A 26,572-nucleotide genomic window follows, 5' to 3' on the forward strand; every position below is an offset into this window, starting at 1 on the left:
TCTCATTGGCTGCTTGAAGGCTGGGCTGGGAGATAGTGGGAAAAAGTATTTTAAGATATGATCTTCTACCAATTTACGTTTTATGATTTCCCACCTAGATAGTACTCACGGATGCCAAATGTGACACCAAGGGGTAGCTTCACTAGTGAGTCAGTATATGCTATTTAGGTTGCTTGTTCCAAGATGGAATTGCTGAGTATACTGGTGAGGTTGTCACTGTCAATGCTTTCTTCTGTGCATATATTTATATGCCAGTATTGCGGGTTCCAGATATTACAGTATGCTGGTGGTGTGCAGCAGTCAGATTTCTCTAACATAAAGAGACTCTGGTTCTAATTTTTACTCATTTCCTTGTGGTTTAAAGGCAAGTGGCAGAAATAATCCTAAGGGTGATGGTTTTCGGCTCAGCAGGAATGGTTTTCTTTCTCATCTTCTATTAATATAACAAATAAATCCTTAGGCCTATTTTTTAAAGAAGTTCCTCAGTTTATTTCTTAAAGGTCTTCATCCAGACTTCCAGTCCTGCAGGTGGATCTTGGCACCTACATTAATTTAGGCACCTTAATGTTAGTGTCTTACTGTCATACTCCTGCTGACTTAATCAGGAGGTAAAATATGGCCTCCACTCCAGACTTCACTTGTCAGTATGTACCTAATCGCAGAGGATCCTATCTGCAACTGGGCTTGTGCTCCACTTCTCAGCTCCTTGGCCAGCCTCCTGTCCACTTAGGGAGCAGTTTCAAAGCTGTTCTCCTTTGCCAGATGCTGGTGGTAGCTGCTGGAAGACTGAGCAATAGGTAGTCCACTGTGCAACAGTGCTTGAAAAGTGCTCAGGCAGCAGAGCAGGCTTAGAAGTAGAACACTTGAAAATCAAAGCTGTTTCAGTGCTATACGGATGCAATACAAAGTAGCAGGAAAGGCAGCTCTCACAGACGTAGCACAGACACTACAGAAATAACAAGTCATGGACTGAATAAAGGCAAGGGAGCATGGCAGAAGTCAGAGAGGTAACAGTTGTCAGGACAGCACAGGAGAGAGAAAAGAATTAGCAGCTGCTGAGAGAAAGAACAGGAGGCACTGGAGGAGGGGTGCCAGTGGGAAGGATGGAGGTGAAGGGTGCTGTGTAAAACCCATGGGGAGGGGTCCTGGAACAGGAAAGTTGGGATATAGGGACTGAAATCTAAAGACGGCAGTTGAAGAAAGCAAGGTGTAAAAGAGACTCTTTCTTCATTTTCTCAAATATTTTTCGCTTAAGGCCCATTTTTCTTCTTTTCCAAGAAGGAGGTTTCCTTCCCCAGAAGGAAAATAATATTTCTCCCCCAAAGTCATTCTATTCCAGGTTAGGAGTGTCCCAAAGACATAACAGGGACAGGAGGGAGGTAAAACAGAGCAAATGGAGAATACTTCATTTCCTTTAAGGGGAGGGTGGGTGTGGTGGTATCAAGGGTCTTTTGAGCTCTTGCTTCATCATTTGCTAATAATGCCTGCATCTGAAAATCAAGAGAATTCAATCTCAAATCTTCTGAACATCTGAAAGAAAAGGATGGAGATCCCAGCTGTGGAATCGAAGCAAAACCGTGTGGTTTGGGGTCTTTTAAATGGAGACCCTGCTTTTTCAGTCATGGTACTTGAGCACTGCACAAGTACAACTGGTAGATTACAGCTGAGTGCTTGTAATTATGGCATGACTACTGCTTTGACCTCAGTCAATTTTTCCTGTAATAGCTTCTGCTGTACATAATCTGGGATGATGCTTAATACTTCTGATAAAACCACTTGTTTGAATGAATTAATGCATTTCTCATTAAATGTGCTCCTCATTACTTTAATCAAATCAAGTAAATCATGCAGGGTGGTTTGACCACTGTAATTAAACTTTCTTTAAAATCCACTCATTTGGCTTTTGATGAGGATTTTGATTAAACTCTTCCAAAATGTCTGGCCCAATATCTGCTAAAGAGGAACATAAGAGCTTGCATTAGTGAGCAAGCCATTAATTCATCACTGAGTTACACCAATTCCTTACCGTTTTACCTAGCCAGACTATGTAGAAATATTTGAAAATTGGCAATGTAAAATTAAATGTTTCTTACAAGTGTGCTGAGACAACAAATCTGTTTGCAGCTTTAAATTTAGTGACTGTGTCCTTGGAATATATAGAGGATCTGTATAAACAGGTCTCAATAAATGGGAAAACACACTGGGCCGCTGTTTACTGGTGTTAAGATAACAAGAGACATATCTTCAGGAAAAAACTTTGAACATGCACCAACAGTTTTGCATGTGAAGACTGAATCTGTAAACATCTGTCTGTTCTCACCAGTGTCACTCACTTTCTCAAATATCGGTCCTTCTGCTCAGAATAGCTGCATTCCACAAATGATACAGTATATTTGGCATAATCCTGGTGTAAGTACTGCATTACGAAATAGAACAAGCCAAGTCCTGTTTTCTGGCCCTGCAAGTGTTCCTGCATGACTTGCATCCACACTTTATTCTTAGGCCTTATTCTCCACTCAAAATAGGGTGCCTGCATCCAGACTGCTCACTGGGAACAGTCCTGGTATGTAGTGTGGCCCAAATCATGCCCATACGTTGTCCTGGGAGAGTGCTAGTTGATATAAGCCAAACCCGCAATAGTTCATGAATGTGGGCCAGGGTTTGATGTCTAAATCCAAACCTTGCTTTATATGCCAGTATAGACATGACCAGAGAGACTTCCCTCCTTGCTGCTTCCCCTTTCTGCCAGTGCCTTCCTCTGCCTTCCCCTAATTTGCAGCTCAGTGTCCAGTCCCTTCAGGCAACATCCCTCAGTGCAGACTAGATGCCTGCATATTTCTTTGCCCACCCTGGCTTTTTTATAGGATTGGAGACTAGGTCAAAGGCCCTTTGAAAATTTGGCTATATAAACTCTGAGATGCTTTTTGATCTTGGTTTACATTGCAGGTGTCTGTTTAAGCTATCAGTTGCTAAAACTAGAACTGCCTGAAGAACCTGATCCTACACGGTAGTGCACCTTCAGTTTTCACTTACTAAGTGTTAGTCTCTGCATTGTAACTTCTTCTCATATTAACTTGTCCCTGAGTGAAAAGGGTTTGTCACCACTTCATAGCCACTAAACAAATTTAATTCTTTAACCAGGAAACGGGTGATCAGTCTGAAAAGTGAAGTGCTGAGCACGTGCAAGGACTTTGTAGACATAAAATGACATGACAAAAATAGTGGTCACCCTGGGATGAGTAAAGGAAGCTAAGGACAGAGTTGATGAAAGTGGATTTTTCAGATACAAAGTCAATATAACTGACCCTGAATTTTTGGAAGACTGATTCAGTCTTCCTAGCAGATATTAAATGATTTAATGTTTTTCACTTTGTGACTGGTTTATCTAAGAAAGCTCGCTAAGTTGTACAGGTATGAAATGGAATGATAACAACTAAATGACTAAATGAAAGCAGCGCGAAACATAACAATGAACAAATTGCACACGAGCAGAAGAGCCTGGTTTGAATTCTTAGAATAAGTGTATCAAAATATAGAAGCATTAAGAGGAAGCAACATCAGAATAGTAATGTAAAGGTTTGCATCAAAAAGATAAAGTTCTGTGACACTAATTTGGTTGGATACTTTGTCAAACATCTGAGTTGATATTGGGGCCACCAACACTGACATTTCGTCGATCATTTTCAGAGTCAGATTTTACTTTTCTGTTTAATGTGTGTTCCAGTTTGTTCCTCAGTAAGGATGCTTCAATCTGGAATACTTTACTTCAGTTCTCTCAAGACTTGTGCACAGAATACATACTGTTAATCCATTTCCTCTCAACAAAGGCGACAGGGCTGTCTTCATCACATATAAACCACCACTTCCCATGCTCCAGAAAGTGGATCTTGGCTCTGTGACCAGCAAGTGATTCACCAGAAACTTGGCCAGGGAATAGAAATCTCTTTTTCTGGTCATGTGAATTCAGGCCACAAAGTTCTGTTTTAGGGCTGAGAAAATCGTGCTTAAAATCTCTCCAGCACCTTCTCCTTCATCAATTTGAGTTCAATTTGAAAGGACAAAAACCTGGCAACTTGCTGATTAATATTTTAAGGCTGGCGAATAACCCAGCCAAAAGCATGAGCCCCAGCTGTCAAAACACAGAAAACTTCAGCTTTACAATAAAACAGATTTCTGTTATTTCTGACTGGCTAGGATTCTTTTGCTTAGATCAAGGGCAATAAGCCATTGATCAAAATTTCTTTTTCTTCTTCGCATTTTTGATGTTAGGAAATGCTTTCAAACTCCCCACAGATATTTCAAGCATTGACTTTGCTGCCAAGAAGTCTCCGAAAGCTATTCCTCTTCTCTCTCCTCTCCCCCCGCCTCTGCTTATCTGCTTCATAGTGCTGTCACAGGATTTCTCAAGTGTCCGCAGTGGCTTTCTCTAATCTGTTTCAAGTAGTTCTATGCTGCATTCTGTGGCCGTAAGGGGAAGCAGATCCAGAGGAAGAGAAGATGGGGAGTGCTTTAGCTTCAAGGGGAAATTCAGTTTATCTACTAACTGGAGATGAAGCTGTTTGGATGCCAAGGCACAGCATTCTTCTGGCACCTGTAGAGACCTAATTTTATAACACAGAGGACCCATGGGCTTTTACTAAATCCTCAGTGCTGCTTGGGGAAGAAAGTAGAACTGACAAAAGAAAGAGCATGCAAGCGAGTGATGGAAGCAGAAGGCTGGAGGCGTGTGCGTGCACGAGTGCCTGTGCAAGTCTGTGTGTGAGCATCACGGCACTGGCGTTCCCATGGCATTCCCCTGCCTGCAGAAGGAATCACGCAGGACCAGATGGCTGGATGGGACCAGGCTGTGGGAGGGGATGGCAAGCATCTCCTTGGATTAGGCGGGTGAAATGTAAGCACTTTTGTGGTATCAATGGGAGACATTGACACATTCCAGCTGTTGAGGGATCACAGGGGCCAATCCCCATCCCTGACAGCTCAACTCAGCAGCTGAGCATCCCATCACAGCTTCTGCCCTATCCTTGCCCTGTTCCCGAATAACGTGGTTTGATCCCTCATTCCCTCATAACATCAAGCTCTCAATTCCCATGCACAGGTAAAAAAACCCAGAGTCCCAATGCTGTGCCTGTCCCTGTTCTCTTTCTGCCTTGGAGCAGTAGCACACAGCGCTGACATGGGGCTGCCACTGCCCTACCACTCCCAGGAATGAGGACACAAAACCATTCCAGTAGAAAAATACAGTAGGAAGCTGGATATCTTGAAAACAGTGAAAGAACTTAAAATGTGTGAGAGTTGGTGGCATCTTGACCTCCCATGTGTCCAGGACTCAGCTGCTTTCCTCAATGGTTTTCCAACTATGAATTCACAAACCAGTAAGTCTAAAGCCACCAAGAGGCAACAGAGATCTTTCACTGAGATACAAACATCTCAAGTGCCAATGCAGTTGTTTTATGGAGACAAAGTTTAAACTTTCGTGTGAAAATTGGTTATAATCTAATTCTCCATGGCTATGTTTCTTTTTTCAGTCACACAGGTACTGGTATTTTTCCTTGCTTTTCTCTATAGTTATGCATAATAAGGGGGTTAAAATCTCTAGCATCAATGCAAAAATACTTCAGTAAGCTCTGTTAGAAGAATTACATAAACTAAATGAAATTGAAGTTTCTGAGAAACATCAGTACTGTAGGAACGGCCCGTTATAAGAGACAACATATCTGTGGCATGTTTCTGTTTTTATCATGTAACTCAAGGGCATAACCAAGTTATAGCAAAGGGATATTTATCTTATTTTGTATATTTTTGTTTATTTTTCATTTTGCAGTAACAGCAGAAAGATTCACAAGCTCTCAGCTTTTCTCTTGCCAAATGGTAAAGCCGCTTTAAAATCAGTCTGGGTTGTTATTTTTTGGACTGAATGTCTCAAGCATCTAGTAATTGCCTTCAGACCAAGTCAAGACATGGAGTCAATGCTGGTCTCTGAATGACTGAAAAAAAAGTGCTCTTATTATGCCCTCTGGAGAAAACATCAGTCTCAGGAATTCAGAAAGTACATCATGCAAAAGTTGTTTCTCAGACACTACAACTGCAGGCTGCCTGTAATGAATTAATAAAGGGTGTCAAGCAGTCAACCTTTTAGAAAACAATTCATTATAAAGGCAGAACTCAACCTGTTGCCTTGCTTTTTTGCATATAGTTTGTTTGGTTCGTAGTCACTGATATGTTTCTGTAAGTTAAGACTACAGAAGCTAAATCTTCACTCACAGCTCACAGCATTCAGCATGCTAACAGCAGACTGGCATTGGGCTTCATCACCAGATGCCCCAGGGAGAGAAGAAGTAATTTAACATGAGCCCATGGCCAACTTATTTTGCAGTAAAGTAGATTTCCTGTACTGTAGTTTTAGTCCCAATTCATGATCAGCTCAGAACTGGAATATTTTAAAATGGAACAAGCCGGTTTTTTGGATGACTTCAGAGATCTCTATTCCCTTCTGTACAGCATCGTGTTATTCTTCATAATTTAAGTTTTGAGACAAAAAAGGGGGAGGTTTGGGCAGCCAGATCCTATCAACACGATGGTTCCTGCTGTGGCAAGGGAAATGCATAAGCTAGGCTTTGATCAGGACTTAAAAGAGAGAACTGATTTTCCAACTTTTACAATTTTTCTGGACAGTTTTTGTTTCTAAGCCAGATACTCCTGGTTGGCAGGCTTAGATGCAGCTTGGCCGAGAGATACAGCTGGCCAGCAAGGAAAGTGGCACAGAGAAGGTAGGAAGGATGGTGGCCTCACAGGTTTGGGATGGTTTTGAATTCACCAGCCATGAGAAAGTCAGTTGTATGCCTACTACAGATGTTTTTCCAACTTTTCTTAAAGTCATTCAATTAAGATCATTCTACAACTTCTCTGATGCTGTGGTTTAAGCTCAGCCAGCAGCTAAGTACCATGCAGCGGCTTGTTCACTCCTCACTCCCCAGTGGGATGGAGAGGAGAATCCCATGGGATCTCCTTGGAATAAGAACAGTTTAATAGTTGAAATAACAGTAAAATACAGTAATAGCAATAATATTAATAATAATAATAGGAAACAGAGAGAGAGGGGAAGGAATAAACAAGTGATGCACAATACAGTTGCTCACCACCCACTGACTGATACCCAGCCCGACCTGAGCAGCAATCAGTCCCTTCTAGGTAACTGCCCCCAGTTTATATGCTGGGCATGATGTGCTGTGGTGTGGAATACCCCTTTGGCTAGTTTGAGTCTGGTGTCCTGTCTCTGCTCCCTCCCAGCTTCCTGTGCCCCTCCTCACTGACAGAGCATGAGAGACTGAAAAGTCCTTGATCAGGGTAAGCATTACTTAGCAACAACTAGAACATCAGTGTGTTACCAGCATTGTTCTCAGACTGAAGCCAAAACACAGCACTGCACTAGCAGTGCAGCACAGCACTACAAACGAATCTTGCTTCTTCATGTCCTGCTCCAGATGAACAGCTGATCAGCTTTCTCCTGACAGCTTTCCACATATTAGAGAACTAATAATGTGCTCAGCCCTCAAGAATTATCTTCTTACAACCTCACTGAGCCCAGTTCTTAGTCTTTCTTCACAGTTAATACTATCCAGGCCTCTGATTATACTTTCAGCTCTCCTCTGGGCAGTCTTCAGCTTGCTGGTGTCTTAAAGAGCAGTGGCCCAGAGTGAAGTTTTGCTGAGACCTTGTTAGTGCCAATTACAAAGGAATAAGCACTTTCCATGGTTTATATATTAAATGTTTGTTAATATGTTTCCAGATGAATTTCAACTTTTTCACAGCAGCATCTTGACTCACACCCAGTTTGTGGTCCATTGTAACTCCCATGTCCCTTTCTGCAGAACTGCTGGCTGGGCAGTCACTCCTCATTTTGCATCTCTGCATTTGATTTCTCCTTCCTAGCTGTAGCATGTCATGCTTGTCTTTGCAGATTTCACCATGGTGATTTGGGATCATTTCTCCATTTTATGAAAATTATTCTGAATTCTTATCCTGCTTATCCTTTTATCGTAGGTTAACCCTGGCAGGCACCTTAGCCTCACACAGCCACTCACTCCCTGCCACAGTTGGAAGGGGGAGAGAATCAGAAGGGTAAAATGAGAAAACTCATGGATTGAGATAAATATTCTTTCATAGGGAAAGCAATTCATTCACCACTTCCCATCAGCAGGCAGGTGTTCAGCCATCTCCAGGACAACAGAGCTCCACCACATGTAACAGTTACTTGGGAAGACAAATGCCATCACACTGAACGTCCCCCCTTTCTCCTTCTTTCCCCACCTTTTATTGCTGAGCATCAGGTCATGTGGTCTGGGATATCCCCCTTGTCAGTTGGGGTCAGCTGTCCTGGATGTGTCCCTTCTGAACTTCTTGTGTACCCCCAGACTACTCACTGGAGGGGTAGCATGAGAAACAACAAAGGCCTTAATGCTGTGCAAGCACTGCTCAGCAGTAACTAAAATGGGATGTGTTATTACCCTTGTGTGCTCACAAATCCAAAACACAGCACCATACAAGCTACTACAAAGCTATTTAACTCTATCACAGATAAAAACAGTGCAACTTCCACTTACTTGCAGACTTCATCAGCTCAGTGCCCACTGCTGGTTTTAAAAGTGCTCTCTCTAGCTCACTTACCAAGTAATTAATGAAAAGATTGACTAGCACTGGCACTGAGACAAGCCCTGTTGGCACCTACCTGAAGTGTCTTCTTGGTTTGGCAGGAAGTCATTAACTGGAAAACACTGCAAAGCAGCTGGTAGCATCTGGTTATCTGCAGTTTGAGTTCTTGCATGTACGCTGCTGAGGGAAAAAGAGGGAGAGTGCAAGACTGGAAGGGAGCTCTCAAATACCTACTGCTGTCCTAGCAGGAAGAAGGTGAAAGAACAAACTTCTGCAAGATATTCATCATATTGCCTGCTCTGTTGTGGGAAGATTGTCAGATACTGCAAAGTAGTCACAGTACAGGAGCTTGAGCAGAAGTCATGATTGCTTAACTAATGGACTACTAATTCTGTTATCTTTATGGGAAGAGACATTCCAATCAGCCATGGTCAAATTGAAGATGAGAGAACTCTAAGTCAATGTTTACCCACACTGTCTTGCTAAAAAGAAAATAAAAAAGGCTGTCAGTCTGTGCAGACCATCAGTCAATCAACCACTGCAGTCAAGGAGAAATCTTCTTGCACTGTTATCTGACTTGCGTAAAGGGTTTTTCATTTTCACGTATGGTAGGCAGGCTTGGAGATGGACTATTATGACAAAGCTGTCATTTCTGCTCCAATGCAGTAGTGATTTTAACTTTATAAAGTTTCTATCATTTTCAGATGTGAGGTGTATGCGACCAACATCTTCACATGGGCATTTTGAACTTGTGTGTTAAAATTGACCATTTCTTGCTGTTAGTTGGCAGGATCCACCTTTTATTTCAGGTCACCCTGGTCTCTTCTGCATCAGTCAACTAGCTGGCAGAGTAAAGAGGAATACACTATACGTGTGTTGTCACTGCTAATTATTTCTGCAATAGTTGCATGTGCAAACACCAGCCAGATGTCACTGCGTAGCATGCTCCAGACAAGAAGCAAATCCGTGTCCAGAGAGGTCTTGAGGTTACAGATATGACTACGTGTGTAACCCATGTGAGATGCTGCTCACTGGCTGCACCACTGAAATTATCCTACTACCAGTTCTGGCATAAAGCATGTCCTTGGATATCTTGGGTTACCCAAATCAGCATAAACCTGACATTTGAGCTAGCATGTTTTGTCTCACAGTTGGGGTAGGATGAGGAAATGAGGAGCACTGGCTTAGGTGGCACACTTGACAGGTAGTAATTAGTTAAGTCAGTGCAACTCAATTGCATTTAATTGTGTGGTCATACTGCAGGTCATGTGTCAGGGCAAAGTAAGTGGATAAAACAGACAAAAGAAGGGAAAGTAGACGGAGGGATAGGATTGCAATGTAAAACCAGGCTTAGTGCAAAAGCGAAAAAAAGCCACAGTGTTACTGACTCCCCTTCCCTACTTATATCCTAGTTGTTCCCTTTGGTTACTCTATTTTTCATGGATGATCCTTCTTGCTCAGCTCTTTAATCTAAGAAAAGGGTATTTTATACTTCCTAAAGACCTGACCTTTTAGAATGAGGGTATTGGGAGGCTTTTTAGCAAATGGTCTTTGATGGCTCCATTCTTATTTTTTAAGTAACAAAAAGACAAAACAAGGAAAAAAGATGAAATCCAATTTCTGCTGAAGAGAGCCTTTTGCTATTGCAAAGCTTACTAGTTATTGCAACCCAAGTGTTGTGACATTTGGAAAGCAACAGTGCCTTGCTCACTTTATAAAAGAAATTGTCGTTTACATTCCTCTGACACTGGCAGCCACTTACTTTGCAATCCTTTAAAACAACTCTGAGATTCTTTCTTCATTTCTTAGAGAGTAGACATGATCAATTGGTTCCTATAAAAGAAAAGGACTTCAGCCACTTCTGAGTATCCCAGGAGTAATTCACAGGGCATTGCTTGGAAATGTGGGACTGAAAATGCCTTTAGCACAGCTGACAGGGGACATTGCAGAAACCTCAGCTGCTTTGCATGCAAAGCTTATGCATTGTAATAATTGATCACACCTCAATTCAGAGCGAACCAGAAAACAACTCTGTCCCTGTGCGGTGCTGCTGGGTGCAGCGAAGCCTGCAATGCCCATGGATACAGAGCACCTGGGACTCTCTGCACTCCCATGGACACTGAGAGGTTGAGCTTCCCCTTACTCCCAGAAAAGCCATCAGCTCAAGCACATTGGCATTCTCTTCTCGATGCTGATAAAGTATCACTTGCCTTGTTTGAGACACTCTGTCATAAGGGCAGGAGGTAGCAGGAGCAAGACCTGATTCTTTTAATGCATGAAATACATTAGAAATCATATTTTGGATGCTCAGATTTGATGCTCAGGAGCTGCCAAAACTGGAGGGTTGCCTTCAGAGAGCAAAATTTTCATGCTTGTGGTTTTGAAGGTGTCAAGGACCTGCTTCTAAAATATCAGCCCACCCGAGAACCATCAGGGCCCCTCTCATTCCCACCCCTCACCCAGTCCAGACTGCCCCAGCAGCAGCGCGAAGCCCAGCTGATTTTCAGATATATGTTGCCTGAGCAAGAAGAGTTTCTGCTTTCACCACCTCTTGGCCCCAGTCCATGTGGATGTGACACGTTCTGTCAGTCTCAGCTGACTCCTCTGTCTCTAGCTGAATGCGTCTTTTACAAACTGATGAATTGTTTGTAGGAATTATTTCACTGTAATGTATTCCAGTGTCTAGTAAACGCAAATTCTGGCAATTTTTTATTGTCCACAAACAGCCCTTTTTCTCTTCCATGGGGAACTGATTTTGAGAGAATATACCTCCTCTGATGCCTGAATTTTCCACAAGCAATTTTCGCTCTGAGTGCAGGCCAACCAAATACCATTTAGTTTTTTGGAAGTGCTGAAATTACAGCCTGTGGTGGCACAGCTGCTTGAACAATATCAACCAAGCGGGAATAGATAGATCAGCAACCAGGGACAAGATGACCTCCACTAATCCAAACCTTATACCTACATGTTTCTACTTTCCATAAAAATACAAGTCTCACTTGCCTGTCATTTAATAAGATTACCAAGCAAGACCAAGCAATTTAACTGTTTGCTTCTGAAATAAAATCCATCCCTTATGAATGGAGAGAGCCAGAGCTAACTACATGTAAGATTAGAGTATGTCAAAGCACATCCTGATGTCTGTCATTGATTCTCTTTCATTCACGTGTTCAATAAGTGAATTTGCTCTGGCTTTCTGCAAAATGTGAGTGTTGCTCCCAGTGCTCCCCAGGACCAATAAATCTTTTTCACTTCCTTATGAAAGACAAGGAGCTGAATAACCCATCAGTCTAAATCATCTTATTTAGAAAGACTAATTCTAAGCAGTTTGTCTATGTGTTTATACATCTTTTTCTCATTTCAGAATCCTGTGCTGTCAGTGAAGATGTGACAGATTCTACTCTAGTTTGATTAAATGAACCGAAAGTTTCAGAAGGGTGCTCATACTCTGTCCAGCTGTTTTGCTTAAATTCTCTGGAAAGTACAGTTAGTTTACCACAGTTGCCTAAATCATCTAGACATGCTTGATTTATATTAAAACAAAGGTTTAACATTTGCTGGGCTTCAGTTTAGGCTGGATCTTTCAGGCACAGTGTAATCTTATGTAGGAGACCTCCACGGTAGCTCCAAGGAAGCCCTTGGTCCATACAAAGGCAGTGCAGTGCCAGGTTAGGAAGCAAGCTAGGCTCTGGGAAGCAGTAGAGCCCTGTCAGCTCTATCACCAGTACTTTTGTGGCTCCTTGGTGCAGGGTAAGCACTGCAACTCTTGATCTATGATGTTTTGCACAGCAGAGATGGAGCTGAGGAATCCAAACAGTAGTTGCAGAGCTGTGGAAGTGCTCTGGGGTTGCAGTTCCCAACCTTTTGTGTCTCTTCCTTGGCTGACACTGCATCCTGCTGGCTGCCTTTTGCCCTCTCTCAGACCCCTGCAGCTGAGGAAATCTCTGAACAGCTGATTTCCCAAAGCTGGGAGGGCACAGGGGAGGGCTTATTCCTGGCTTTGTTCTATTTCCTATGCTCTTGCCCAAATAGCTAATTTTTTTTATGACAGCAATAATGGTTTTATGATCTCTTTGTACCAAGGTGGAGTCATCCTGTGTATGCTCTAACTGCTGTTTCATTTACCTGTTGGGACTTCCTGAAGCAGAGGTTGGATCCATACCATTATTTTAATAGCCCTTTCTAGATCTGTTCTCCATTTGTCTAATTCACTTTGAACCTGTTCATACTTTTGGCTTCTACAATACTGTGTGCGGTCAGTCTCCATTTAATTATGTGTTGTGTGAAAAACTGCTTCCTATTTTTCAGTTTTGACCATTTGCCTGATAATCTCATTAGGTTCCCCCTAATTCCTGTATTGTGGGAAATAATTAGTCTGTTACCAAGATACTTTCTCTGTGTAGGTAGGGATTTTGTAGGCCACTATCATATTCCCTGTCAGTTGTCTGCTTTCCAAGCGGGCACCTCCAATGTACAGGAGTTGTTCCACACCTTTCAGGGTCCTCTCTGCCCTTCTCTGTGCTGTGCATAGTTGTGCAATATCACATTCCAGCTGCTGTGGCCAGAAGAGCACACAGCATTCAGGAAGATAGGGCTTCCCACAGCACTGTTTTCTACAGATGTTTTTTACCTCTTTCTCTAGACCTTTCCTAACAATTCCCAATCTTCTCTTTTGCCTTTTTGACACTGCTGAGCATGAGATTTAGGAGTGACTCCTTCTCTGTGTGAAAATAGTCAGTTTAGAGTCAATAGTAGCATGGGAATACTTCGGATTTGTATTCCTAGAGCACTTACTGCATGCATTTTTTGGCCAATTTCACAATGAGCATTAACTTTTGCTGAGTATGGAGGTTTATTTACCTGTAAGGCTCTTGCTTTCTACTGGAATTCATAATTGCTATTTAATGTGAGGGTAGAATTAAGTGCCTAGAAAGTGGGATTCACAAAATCTGACAAGCAGAACTGATGTCTGAGTGTCATGGTTTAACCCAGCAGGCAGCTAAACACCGCACTACCATTTGCTCACTCCCCCCTGCCCAGTGGCATGGGGGAGAGAATCGGAAAAGAAAAGTAAAATTCATGGGTTGAGATAGACAGTTTAAGAGGCTAGAAAAGGAAGGGGAAAAAATAATTATGAATAATAGTAATAGAATTAGAATATACAAGACAAGTGATGCACAATACAATTGCTAACCACCTACCAACCGGTGCCCAGCCAATTCCCAAGCAGTGGCCCCAGCTAACTTTGCCCATAGGTTTTATATACTGATCATGATGCCACATGGCATATCCATCCCTTCAGCCAGTTGAGGTCAGCTGTCCTGGCTGTGTCACCTCCCAACTTCTTGTGCCCCCAGCCTGCTTGCTGGCAGGGCAGAATGAGAAGCTGAAGTGTCCTTGACTTAGTATAAACATTATTTAGCAACAACTAAAAACATCAGTGTTTTATCAACATTATTCTCATCATAAATCCAAAACACAGCACTGTATCAGCTACTAGGAAGAAAACTAACTCTATCCCAGCTGAAACCATGACACTAAGCCAGCAGAAGATACCGGTAAGGGAAGGGTGGCTTGGATCTTATTTTTTCCTCTCTGAGGAGGTTACCTGCTTCCACTTGGGATTCATGGCATGTGACCAGCTCTGCAGGGTGCCAAGGTTTCCTTCCAGAAATAAAGGATGAGGATTTCTTATACAACTCAGCAGGAACTCTTGTTTGTGCTTGTGCATCCCACACTTGAAGCACTTGCATGAAACTCCTCTATTGTGTTTTCTCCTGAAATGAGAGTGGGGTCTCATTCCCCAGAAGACGTCTGTATGCTTTACGCCTCTCTGTATAGGCTGTGCAAGGGGCAAAAAGTGGAGCAGAGAAGGGGAGATCTCAATGCTTTGTGCTGAAGTTCCCTCACTTGTTGTAGGATAATTAAATATCCAGTGGATTGCTGAGTGAAGAAGGGAGCTGAATACCTAATGTGCACAAGGATATCATGCCTACTCCCTTGTTTTGTGTCCCCAAAGAGGTTGCTCATACTTCAAAGGAAGAAATAGGCTAAAATCAGGACTAAAACACATCCATCTAAGCTTAGTTCTAGAGATAGTGTCTGCTTCGAAGTAGTGGAAATGTTGCCACGGGCTTCATAAGAACCATGATTTCATCACCTTCTTTGATGTTGTCCTTGCATTTCAGTTTATCAGTACACAATTTTGAATTACTTCATCGCAGCAGTAGTTTTCAATTCCCTGGTGCTCTGTTTCAGCTGTTCCCACTAAAAAATATCACTGAAAACTGTTATTGGGGCATGGAGTAATTTGCATATCTTAACTTCCCATCCTTTACGTAACCATCACCTATTCCCTACATACCACACTAGGAAAAGCAATGAAATACAAAACTATCCATCCACCAGCTTCTCCCTCCATCAAACACAGAAAAAAGACAGTATCAATGTAGCAGATAATCGGTCCCTCTTCACTGTTAATCGTGTTAGTGTTTCTTTTACCTTTTACCTGTTACAAATTCAGCAGCCTCCAGGAAGCTAAACGATAGCTGAGAGACTGCTTCCTCTTCAGTTCTTTTTTCCACTTTGAGCTAGCCTTTAGCTTTGTTCCAGTATTTGAAAGATCTAATATTCACTCTAAATTGAATATTCAAATATATTTTTAGATTCCCTCTTTATCTCTTTTAGTAGTCTCTAGAGCCTTGCTTCTGCCCCAGTTCAACAAAAGCACACGAAGTGCCTATGTGCTTTGCTGTATTGGACCTGAACACTAATTTCTTCTTCTCAGGTTTGTTTTCAAAACATTTGAAATTCCCAATCAGGTCTAGCTGTGAGACATTTTACTTATTTTCTCATAGCTTTAATGCTAGTTATCTTCAAATTAATGGCCATAAGTCTAATATATTTGTGCACGTATGCATGCATGTTACTGTCACTGGGATTTAAAAGCTAATGATATGATCCTAAAATCCTTTTTATTCCTTGTCATGTAAATTTTATACTGAGATTATAATAATAGACTTCTGCTAGAAGCAGTTGTCTCCACTAAAACGAAATCTTTGGCAAGTAGTTCCATATAATATGTGATACAAAACTAGTCTTTCCCTAAAATCAGAAGTAATTGTGTAGCAAGTAATTGCTGCTGTCTTGTTCAGTATGTCATCTATGCCTCCTGAGTAATAGTGGCAAACTGCAAATGATAAATATATATCCAGAGACATTCCAGACCGGAAGCTTTGCTTTGAGGTGATGCTAGTTTGGTTTTTTGTGTTTTATAAATAATTACTAAAATCTCAAGTCAAATAATGTTATAGATTTTTAAAACCCAGATAGATTTTTCCTAAAAGATGTGATCCGGAATACCACCTACCCCTTCAATGCAAGCATCAATCACCGGGAGCCAAGTTGGAATCAGAATAAAAACGCACAGTTCTCCAGACACTGACTTAAATGTACTGAAACAAGTACTGACCAAGTTAAATAAGCAGTAAAAGTGGTGATGTGGGGGTACTGACTGATAGATGAGTTCCATGTTTGTTCTGTAGGGCTCAGTGCAGCATTTAAACAGTTTTGTTTCTCTTTTCTTCTTTTTTAAATTAAACCTTTTTTCTCCCTCTGGCTCTCTTATCTATTGATGTAACTAGTGTTGCATGAGAAATTACCTCATTTCAATGGCTGGAGACAGTTTTTCTATCAATCAACTGTAGTAAGGTTTCCTCATTTATTTAATGAGCCTGGATAGGTAGGAAATTAAGTATTAGGAATTGCAGATGAATAAAACTAAAAGTTTTCTGTTTATTAGGGTGGTGTAAAAAAAAAAATCCCAAAAAAAACCCCAAACAACTATATTAATCTAGCCAGTACATATAATTGGAATTAGTATTTGGATTATGGCATGATTATTACTTTGCAGACAGGGGACTCCGTTATCACTCAGTCATCAGCGAAGTAGCTGCATCTCATCTCTGTTCTCATCTCATCTCTGAAGCTGAAAGAAGAGCTAGTTATTATCTTCAAGTGGGGTTATTAATGAGGGGAAAAATCATCCCCAATTACTGTGAAGCAAATATTTCAATATTTACATATCTGAGACTTTAATTTTGATCTAGTCCTTCATGAGTTTTTAAGCTCAGACTGTATTGACTTTACCAGACATTCCCACCATGATATAAAGAGGGGAACTTGCACCTGTCCAAGTGCTGGTTTCCCCAGGTGTACATTCTGGGGCCACAGAAATGCTGCCTGGCCCATCCTTGTGCTGCCAGAGGCTGATTTCCACTGAGATTCTTTTGTGCTACACCATATGAACAGAGTCTCAAGCATAGGCTTTGCTAGAGAAGTAAGAAATTCTGACCTGCCTAATCTATCTGTGTTCACAGTCCTTTTTTTTGTTAACTAGAAACAGCCTGAAATTTATTTGAAAGAGTCGATTTCACTCTTTTGCGGCCCCCCCCCCCCCCCTTCTTTTTTTTTTCCCACCGGGTATTGATCGTTTGAAATTAATGGTTTGGAAGTTTTGACTCTGAACTTCCTCGAATAAAACCTGAACAACACAAAGGTGATGATTTAAATTCAGTTAAACATGTGGGCAGTAACCAGGAGATGGGAGAAGTGCTGTCCATACTGTGAATGCATCCATCAACACAGATGCAAATGTCTGACCTTGGCAGGTTCAGGAAGGAGGCAGAGACGTCAAACACAGTTTGCAGTCAGTTGGAAATGTAGCTACTAAACAAAGAAAACTCAATAACTACACAGCTGTTTCAGTAGATTACAGATCTCCTAGAAAACAATAAAACAGCCACCTCTGAATGGAAAAAGTAAACCACCTCTTTTTTTCATTCAAAAACTTAATTCTTGAAAGTGATTAGGTATGTCTTCTGTAAACTTACCTCTTTTCAAAACCCACAGAATCTGTAACCAATTGGTGTAGATTTCTCTCCAGCATTTATGCCCATTAATGCTTCGTTGATTTACAGTGAAACTGCTGAAGAAAGCACTGTCTTGGACAGTCATATAAATATGAATTTCTTGTGAAGGATGACTGCTATTACACTAAATATTAAATGAATTCATAATACTTGGACATTTGCAATAAATCACTACTGGGACTGCATACTAACATCCCATTCCAAATCTTTTCTTTTTTTTAAATATTAAAGCCAAGGAAAAGAACAGTTGCTCCCAAAGAAATGTATAGCTTTGTAACACTGGAGTCATTAACAAATTCCAACTGCACAAGAAGGAGTTTTAATTTAGTCCCATTTTACAGATGAGGGGAGGGGGCACAAAGGGATTTAGGTTGAACTGCTCATCACAGGAGGTTCAAACCCAATCTGTTTCTCCTGAGAGACATCACAGTAAATTATCAGCTCCTGGCAGTCCTTTTTTTGCTTGAAGTACTCTGAGCAGCATCAGCAGAGGATCTGGCAATGTGATGCCAGAAGGCTGAGAGCATTTGCCATACTCCAAGGGAGAAAGAGCTGTATGTAATGTCTAATCTCTAGGCACCCTAAGTGGTTAGCATCAGTCACCTCTAAATATCTTGCCCAATGCTACGATGGGAAGGATGGGACTCCTCAGGTTTTGACTAGCAAGACTAGGCTTAGCAATGGAAGTAAGTCACCTCCCCTCTTTAGAGAACACAGATCTTAGTCTCATAAGTTTAGTAAAATGCTCAGTAGACTCAGGAAGGCTAAAAATCAATTCTTTATTTTTCCTTTTGTTAAAGTAGAACAAAGGGTACATCAGCAAGTTCATTATAGCTCCCTGATATCTGAGATAGTAGCTTGAATGTAGAAATTTATGCCAGGGTTAACCATGTAGAGTGGAAGCCATTCTTGTAAACAAAATTAAATGACTGTCAGGCTCATCTGCTTTTCAATGTGCAGATGAGTGTGAATATATGCATCTCCTTCTTTCCAAAGATTTTTGCTTCTGTGCATTAAATGGTCTAAGTCACACAAGCCTTTTTTAAGGAAAATTTGCCAAGGTATTTAAATTAGAAGCAAAAATTAGGAAAGCTGCTACCACAGAGGAATATTAATTGTTCATTATACAGGGCTTTAGTTCACATAGTTACTTGGCATGTGCAAAGCTGCCAATTAAAGACGCTCAAAGTGCTCACTGCTGCACAATAGCCGTTTCTCCAGAGCCCCACAATGGCTATTGTACTCTGTCACTGACCTTTAGACACCTTCAAATGCATATTGACACAGTATGCTGGGATCATTAGAGCTATTGTTTCGGTGCGCCACAGGGAAAGGACAGTTTAGCAATTTTGCAAAGAGCTTTAAAATTTGATATGGTGATGACAGCAGAGATATTTCTTAATTAGAGAGTGAGAGATACACTCAAGTATTTTTCTGGTGCTTCAGGTGAACTCCAGCACGCACACCTACCACAGTTCCCACAATAGTCCCTTCCCATAGGAGAAAGATGTTTATCAAGGGCATTTGGTCTGCTCCTCTATTGTTTCCAAGGGAATTTAGCTAGTATTTTTGACCTGATGGTGCCATATGGCCAGCCTCCCTTAGCTTCCATGGATTCTGCCTGGATGAACATCTTGGCAGGATGAATCCTTTCATCCTGTAAGTGACTAACGCCCTTTTAAACAAAACATATAGCTGGAACCAGTGGTATGCAGGAGGCTGGGATCTGGAAGCGTAATTCTCACTGTACTCTTAAAAAATCAGTGGACGTTGCCTCCGTGATAACAATTATGCTTCGTTTTAGCTCGTCTGTGTCTTAACATCTAAGGTATTTCTGTTTCCTTACCAGTCTGTGACAGCTAAAAAGTGCAGACAAGAACTTTGGGAGAAGAGCTATCAGATACTCCAAGTACATTTACCATAGTAAATCCAAAGCCTCTTCTAAAAGCTTATATTTATTTTATTGTAGCCCTCCTATTTGTTAGAGCTGCTTTGAGAAATTACTTCACCAGTGAGCACATAAAAGAGCATTATTTTAAACCCTACATGAGACATTTTGTCTAGAGAGAATAAATACATTACTGACTTGTATTTCCAAAGAGTGTTTCTGCTTGAAGATAGAGAGATAGTTTCTGTTCCATAAGTATTGCAGTTGCTGCATTCATTTCTATCCCCTGGGATCCTATTATAGAACAAATTATCAAACACAGCTAAACTTCACAGCCCTGAGTCACTGAAGATAGTCTTGGGTAATGGCTTGCACTTCTGACAGAAGAGGAAGAAATCGAACAGGCCTTCTGCAAAACTTCTTGTGTCATTGAAGAAAAAAATATAAAATAATGGAAAATTTACTGCTCAGCATTTCTGTTTGCAACTCCAGCCTAGCACTGTGCAGCGTGTACCACAGGATGTCCAGTTTCTGCACACAATCCCTCTACCAAAAAACTTTCTAGCTTGAAGGACATAATATTTGGTATTTGTGTGTGCTTGAGGCAAACATGCAGCAGGATTTCTCAGGCTGCTATAAAACCTACAAGGTCAGATGTGTGTCTTAGTGATGCAGACTGAGGTTTTTTTTTTCACGTTAATTGAAAGAGTGCTGTTACCTTGTTTTTGTTCTTCTGTGTCAGGAACCCTTTTAGTACTTTGAAGCCTCCCATGCACTGCCATTGCAATTGTCGATTGTGAATTCTTGGTCTGTCTTCAAACATCAAAGTGGTGCCTTTATCTTAACACACGAGGAGAAGTGACTTCTGGGAGGGAAACATGAATAGGTACGGCTGTGTGATGCAGAATGTGAACGGGAGCACATGGAACGAGCTATCAAACCACTGTCTTGTGCCTCCATTCTCCCTACAGTGAATCTGCATCACATAGTAAATGAGGCAGTAATGATAGGTGCTTCTCTTGCAGTGGGCTGGGATCTGAAATCTCTCCTGAGACCCTTGTGCCTCACAGAGGAGGTTTTTAGTGATAGGCCTTGATTTGTTACTTTTGGGAAATTTCTCTATTAAGGGACAGGATTCTCCTAGAATTGAGAGGACAGCACTTCAGTTGTCAGCTTCTCTGAGAAGTTTGTACTTCCCATGTACTTTTGCTGTCCCACTGTAACTGCACTATTTCTTTCAAATGACACATGATCACTGCCTAGATGGATTTGAAAATTGAGGTAATCTTTGCAGTATGTTAGGTCCCTACTTTGGTGAATGAGTTTGAGCCCTGATGAATGGGGAGGGATTTGCATAGGATCTTTATTACCGAAAGCTCAAGTTCTGCCTGGATCCACCTCTAGTCATGGCAGTTTTCGGAGGTTTTCTGCTACACGCACTGAGATTTTCCAAAAGAAAACCAGAGTTGGTATGTCTGCTGACTGCCCATATTTCATTTGGTTCCTTTGCAGAAGGAAAAGAAGAGTGGGCTGCTGAAACTTCTAGCCGGAGCATCAACAAAAAAGAAGTCGCGCTCCCCACCATCTGTGTCCCCCACGCACGACCCCCAGGCCGCCATCGAAGGAGTCCTGCAAGGGGCAGTGGGACCTGAGCTCTCCTCCCTCTCCAGCCACGGCAGGGCTGGCTCATGCCCTATCGAGAGTGAAATGCAGGGAGCCATGGGGCTGGAGCCTCTGCATAGGAAAACAGGCTCCTTGGATTTGAATTTTTCCATCCCTTCTCCTGCCAGGCAACCCCTCTCTTCCATGGCAGCTATTCGGCCGGAGCCCAAGCCTTTGCCCCGGGAAAGGTAAGCTGTGTATCTCCTAAGGTCACATGCATCCCCAGGGAGCTTTTGGAGAAAGGCTGCAAGTTTAACTTGTTAAGGGTTGATGCAGATTGATTTAAAAAGTGGTGAGCAGCACCTGTTCCTGACACCATACAGCCCTGGTTTAAATCTGGAGGACAGCAGTGCCTTCTCAGCCCAAAGGGTGCAAATGCTGTTGGCAAAGGATACTTTTTAAGTGGTATCCCTATGTTCTAATAAACTTATGGAGCTGTCATGTGGTGCTTCCTGCCTGGGGGCAGCAAGGGTAATGTGTTTGCTCATCAAGGCCCTCTCTGGCCTGCTCTGCAATACCAAAGACTCTTTCAAATTCTCCTTGTTTAGGATACTGCCATCTTCAGTGACCTATTATTAAAAATGTAGCTTGTTTCTAGAAAGGAATGTACCAGTGACTCTGGAGTTTATTGCAGCAGCCTGCTCAGCACCTTGGTACCCAAAAGGAATAGAGTAGGAACACCAAAATACAAAAGCAGATGGAGAGATAACTGACTAGGAACAGCGGTACAAAATAGAGCTAGGTCTTCATGTGCAGAGTCATAATGGGCTTCAGATAAATATTTTCTACAAGACTGCACTTTGAGGAGTGGGAAGGGAACAGATAATGCACTGATATAACACTATTGAAATGCTTTCCACTCAAAAAGTGATTGAGAAGAACATGGGTTTCTATGAAAGCATCAAACAGTTTTCAAAAAGCAGTCTAGGGAACTGTCTAGAGTTGATATTTCAAATTATTTTGACACAATAGTAAAGTTCCAGAAGTTTGAAAGAAATTAGTTTCATCTAAGTGTATGAAAGACGCTGAAAGCAATGGACTGGGCAAGCCACCTGACTCTGAATCCATTTGGGGTCATGGAACAGAGGGTGCAGGGCATAATAAGGGATACTAAAGGACAGTTCATACCTTACACAGTGTTTTACTGAATGAAGGTTCAAATTTGGTTGGGAAGGTAACAATGACACTGTAACATATTTAAATTTTTCTAAGGCATCTGGGTTATTAGCATAGAATGTCTTCCTGAATAAACTATACAAAACAGATACACAGCAGATACTGGATGGATTGAAAAGCGATTCACTGGCATCAAATCTAACTCTAGATCAGAAATCACCAGAAAATTATTGTGTATGTGTGTAGTGTAGTGCAGCAAGAGCTGGGTGTTGTACCTGCACTGTCTAACATAAAGTCTTTGCTGTTGCAGAATGGAGGATTGAAGTGGGAGGTAGGTGATGAAAAGGGCAGACCCATTGCTATAGAGCTGGTTCAAACCACTGGTAAGGAGAACACAGAGTAACAGCATATTTCAGAAGAGCCAAATCTGAAGCAAAGTGGAGTGGCCTCATAGAAGCATAAGAACAATGGAAGATTTAAAACAATATACTTGCAGTTAGTAATAAAGGGAGCTCTGGTACATCTGTTAAAGAGCAGGCTTAGAAATGTCTTTAGTCGGTAAGAGATGGCAGACACGACAGATATGGAATATTTGTACTCCAGCTTGGGCATTTTGTCTAAAAGAGATGCTGTTGTTCATGTGCAACTATTAGACTAGAAGTAGAAGTAAATACAGACAAGTCCTTCGGCATTGTAATGAAGGCAATGAGAGGAGACTATCACAGTAGTCTCTTGTCCTTAAAATCCATGAAAAAGCAATTTAGTAAAAGGAGTGAAAACCCAGTCCCTGTTTAGGTGCACTTAATTTGGTCTACATCAGTTTAGATTAATGCTATAAGAAAAGCTAAATCAATATCAACCAGATTTGGCACCAGTATAACTAAATCAGTGGAATGCTGCACCTTTAGTTAAATGTAGCCATGAAAAGCAGCTGGGAAGAACATCTCGTGATGTCTCCAGAGCTGGCTGTTGTGGTGCTGCTCTCAAAGCTTTACTGTGGAGAAGTCCAGACACATTATTTTACATGCCAGGGCTAGTCCATATCCTACACATTTCTCAGTCCGCCTCAGGATGGTTCGGATAGTGAAACATTTAATTGACAATCTTACGTGGCAGAATAGAACCAGAGGGACATGGGCTAAGTGTGTCTGCTCAGCCATGCTGGAATCGGGAATAAATAGATTTAGACTGCTAGAACTAAGTAAATATTTCCAATTGCAGTAGATGGTGGTAAGGAACTTACTCTGATTTTAAGCATTTTAATTCCTGAGTCTTAAATCTGAAAATAAGCTATAATTGAGGTAACCCTAATTATACACAGCAGGCAAGATTCTTCAATTGGTTTATGAATTAACTTCCATATCCTTGGTGTATCTGCATTCCTTAACTGATCATATGGGTTTTTTCATGCCCATAATGGGAAATATTAATTACCTTCATGCACCAGGAAGGATAATGCTTAGTCCTGGAATAATCTAAGCAGATACATTAGACACTTGTCTCCTAGAAATTCATCCCACATCCATCTGTGCTCATTAAATCATCAAATTGCTCAGAAGTACCAAATTATATTTTTTTTAAAAACAAATTACGGTTTTCAAACCACTTGTTCTTTTCACATCTGGCAATGGAGGAACTCACATTCAACGTCACTCAGCTCCGTATTTTGCTTGTTTGCATTTTGGTGCATTTCATCCGCACAGTAGGAGCAATTCTCTGAGAAAGAAAAGGGAGGAGAGGGAAAAAAAGGTTAGATAAACAGATTCAGATGCTGGATGAAATTTTAAAAAGCTGCAAAGCATTTCAGTGCACTTAGCTGTACTTGGCTTTCTGTCTCCCAACGCCCATCTGCGCGCACAGAGACAGAGCACTGAAAGGTTGGAAGAAGTAGCACATTCCTTAATATTTACAGCATTCAAAATGAGGCTCATGCAGGCAGCAGAGCACCGCTACTTCCCACATAGAGGTTGGCTCGCAGCTCCAGCACTCGCCACATCCAGGCTACTGGTCAAACCCGAGCGGTCATGCCGCTAGCCATGTCAGAAGTGCATTAGAAGGCTCTGATTGCTCACAGCTTGACGCTCACAATTTAAGGAGAGAATTGCCTATTCCACTGCCTGACAGTGCAGCCTTTCATGGGAGTTGCAGCCAGTCAGACAGGAAGGTGAAGCGAGCTTTGCCCTCTCAGAGATGCTGCTAATCTTTATGCTCTCATTCATTTTTTGTGCACAGGAAGAGTGAAGAAAACAATTACTTTATCTTCTCCTACTTGATATTCCAAAACCTGGTTATGGATGGCTGGGTTAGAAAGGAAATTGCTCCTAACTCTCCTGCCATTTGGCCTTGATATTTAACTGGCTTGCTGGGATAGTTAGTGCCCATCTGCCTTCTGGGTGTAGTTTCCCACTATCAGTTTATAAAACCACCTTCCTTCAGCTGCTTTCTGCCATAAAGTATCCAGCAGTCTGAGCAGCAGAGCGGAGAAATTTCCCAGGTGGTGTCCTTGTCACATTGTGTTGCAGTGATTGACTGTCACGTGAATACTCCATCATGCTGCGTGTGCCCCACATGCTCTTTTCCACCTACAGCTCTATCCAGTTTCTGCTGGTGCGAGAAAGAGGGCCAGTATAGGGCTGCACTGTGGTGAGGCCAGAGACGTGCCCGCATCACCCCAACACTGTCAGTTCACGTGGGACAGTGGTGTGCTGTCTGCCTAGCAGCACCAAAGCAAAATACTTTCCTTGCCACCCCCTTCAAGAAAATATGACTGTACATTAAGCACAACAGGAAAGTTGAGTGTGCATGTGTGTGTGCATGAGTCATGTTCCCCTCGCTGCCTGGCACCGTTCCCAGATGCGAACCTGAGTAAAACATGTCACGCATTGTTGACTCTTTTATAGTAACTGGCACTAATTCTGCCACGTTATATTGTGATAAAGAAGTCGTATCCAGACTTACTGTCACGACTGGCACATCTGTGCCATGTTTCTACGGCTTTCATGGAACCTTTCCAGTAAGTTGTGCACAGGGAATGTGCACAACAGTGCTGCAGAGTAAGATGGGAGCGGTGAGTTTGACCTTTAAAAATAGACCCCTCCATGTTTCTATATACCCTTTCTACATATCACTGCCACATTAGAAATTGAGCTCCCAATTCAAGGAAGCATTCAAGCATGTGCTTAACGCCCATTGACTTCAGTTTTGCTGCGCATGTGTATCTTCTTTGCCAAAAGGAAAAGTAAGTGAAGGGTTTTTAGTTTCCTGGAAAGTGATACTAGAGAAATGACCCCAGGAGTAAGTTCTGACTGAACAGTGGCATGTATGCACATGGTTAAGTGCTTTTCTGACTAGGGATACCTGCCTTAGGACTGAGAAACTAGAATTAACCATCTCAGAAATTGAATCCCACAATATTTCCATCAGAAGGGTAAAAGATCCAACTGAGATTTGTTCTTCTAAGGCTGCTAATTGAGACACCTTAATATGGTGAAGTGAATTCTGGCTTGTGGCGTGCAGAGGCACTCTGCAGTTCTCTGCAATCTGCCAGTAAAAGGATGGAGACACAGAGCTCCACCTATAAGCAAGAGCAATGGTTAACTGGGCTAGATGCTTCATTGTCACCAATTACCTGTCCCCGCACAGAACTAACTTATATTCCTAACACACAAGGGACCTGTTGGAGTCACAAGACTGGACTCCTGAAACCTGTCCTTAGTGCATGATACTTTGACAAACAGGAACTTGCATAAGCACCCGAGTTCAAGAACTATAAATGGGAACAGATTGGAGGTTAGCGCTGCAGACTTAATTTGCCTCATTCTACGTTTGTTTTCTGAAGTTTCTCTAGCTCCATCAGTGGATGGATGGATGCACATATTTACTCAGTGAGCAGATACTCAGTGTTTTGTGAGTGGTTTTTTCCTCAGTGTCCAGGCCTGGGCCCAGCCCCTAATTACCGATCGGTTTTGATCAATAGTGTTCAGTGCCTGTCTGTGCACACTGACAGAGAGCCTGCATGAGCAATTTGGACCAGACAACTGACTCCTATGCAGCTAGGGTGCATGAGATGAGTCTCACTCTGTGGAAAGCGTGGCACGAGGCTTTGCAGCTGGAGGAGGCAGAGAAGCCACTTCCCCCACACCTGCACTACTCAGTGAGTTTCGTGGTGTTCACCTCCTAGAGATCCTCCAACCTCTGCAGAAGATGGGGTGGCTTTGGCAGCCACACGTTTCTTCCATATCAGAGCCCTGACTCACATCTAGAGCAGGACATCTTGTGCATTAAATGAGGCAGGAATCCTATGGGAAAAATAGTATGCAATCATAAA

At 42.0% G+C, this 26,572-nt stretch overlaps 1 protein-coding gene across 1 annotated transcript in view; it reads left to right on the top strand.

The window, feature by feature from the left end:
• Window positions 1-26,572, top strand: part of SH3RF3 (SH3 domain containing ring finger 3) — a 251,117-nt gene that overhangs the window by 217,030 nt on the left and 7,515 nt on the right. Inside the window, exon 9 of the mRNA XM_030473715.1 lies at window positions 20,980-21,317. Within this exon, the coding sequence (XP_030329575.1) occupies window positions 20,980-21,317 (338 nt within the window). The remainder of the gene's footprint in view (window positions 1-20,979; window positions 21,318-26,572) is intronic.

This window comes from Strigops habroptila, chromosome 2 (genome assembly GCF_004027225.2).
Source record: "Strigops habroptila isolate Jane chromosome 2, bStrHab1.2.pri, whole genome shotgun sequence".
NCBI lineage: Eukaryota > Metazoa > Chordata > Aves > Psittaciformes > Psittacidae > Strigops > Strigops habroptila.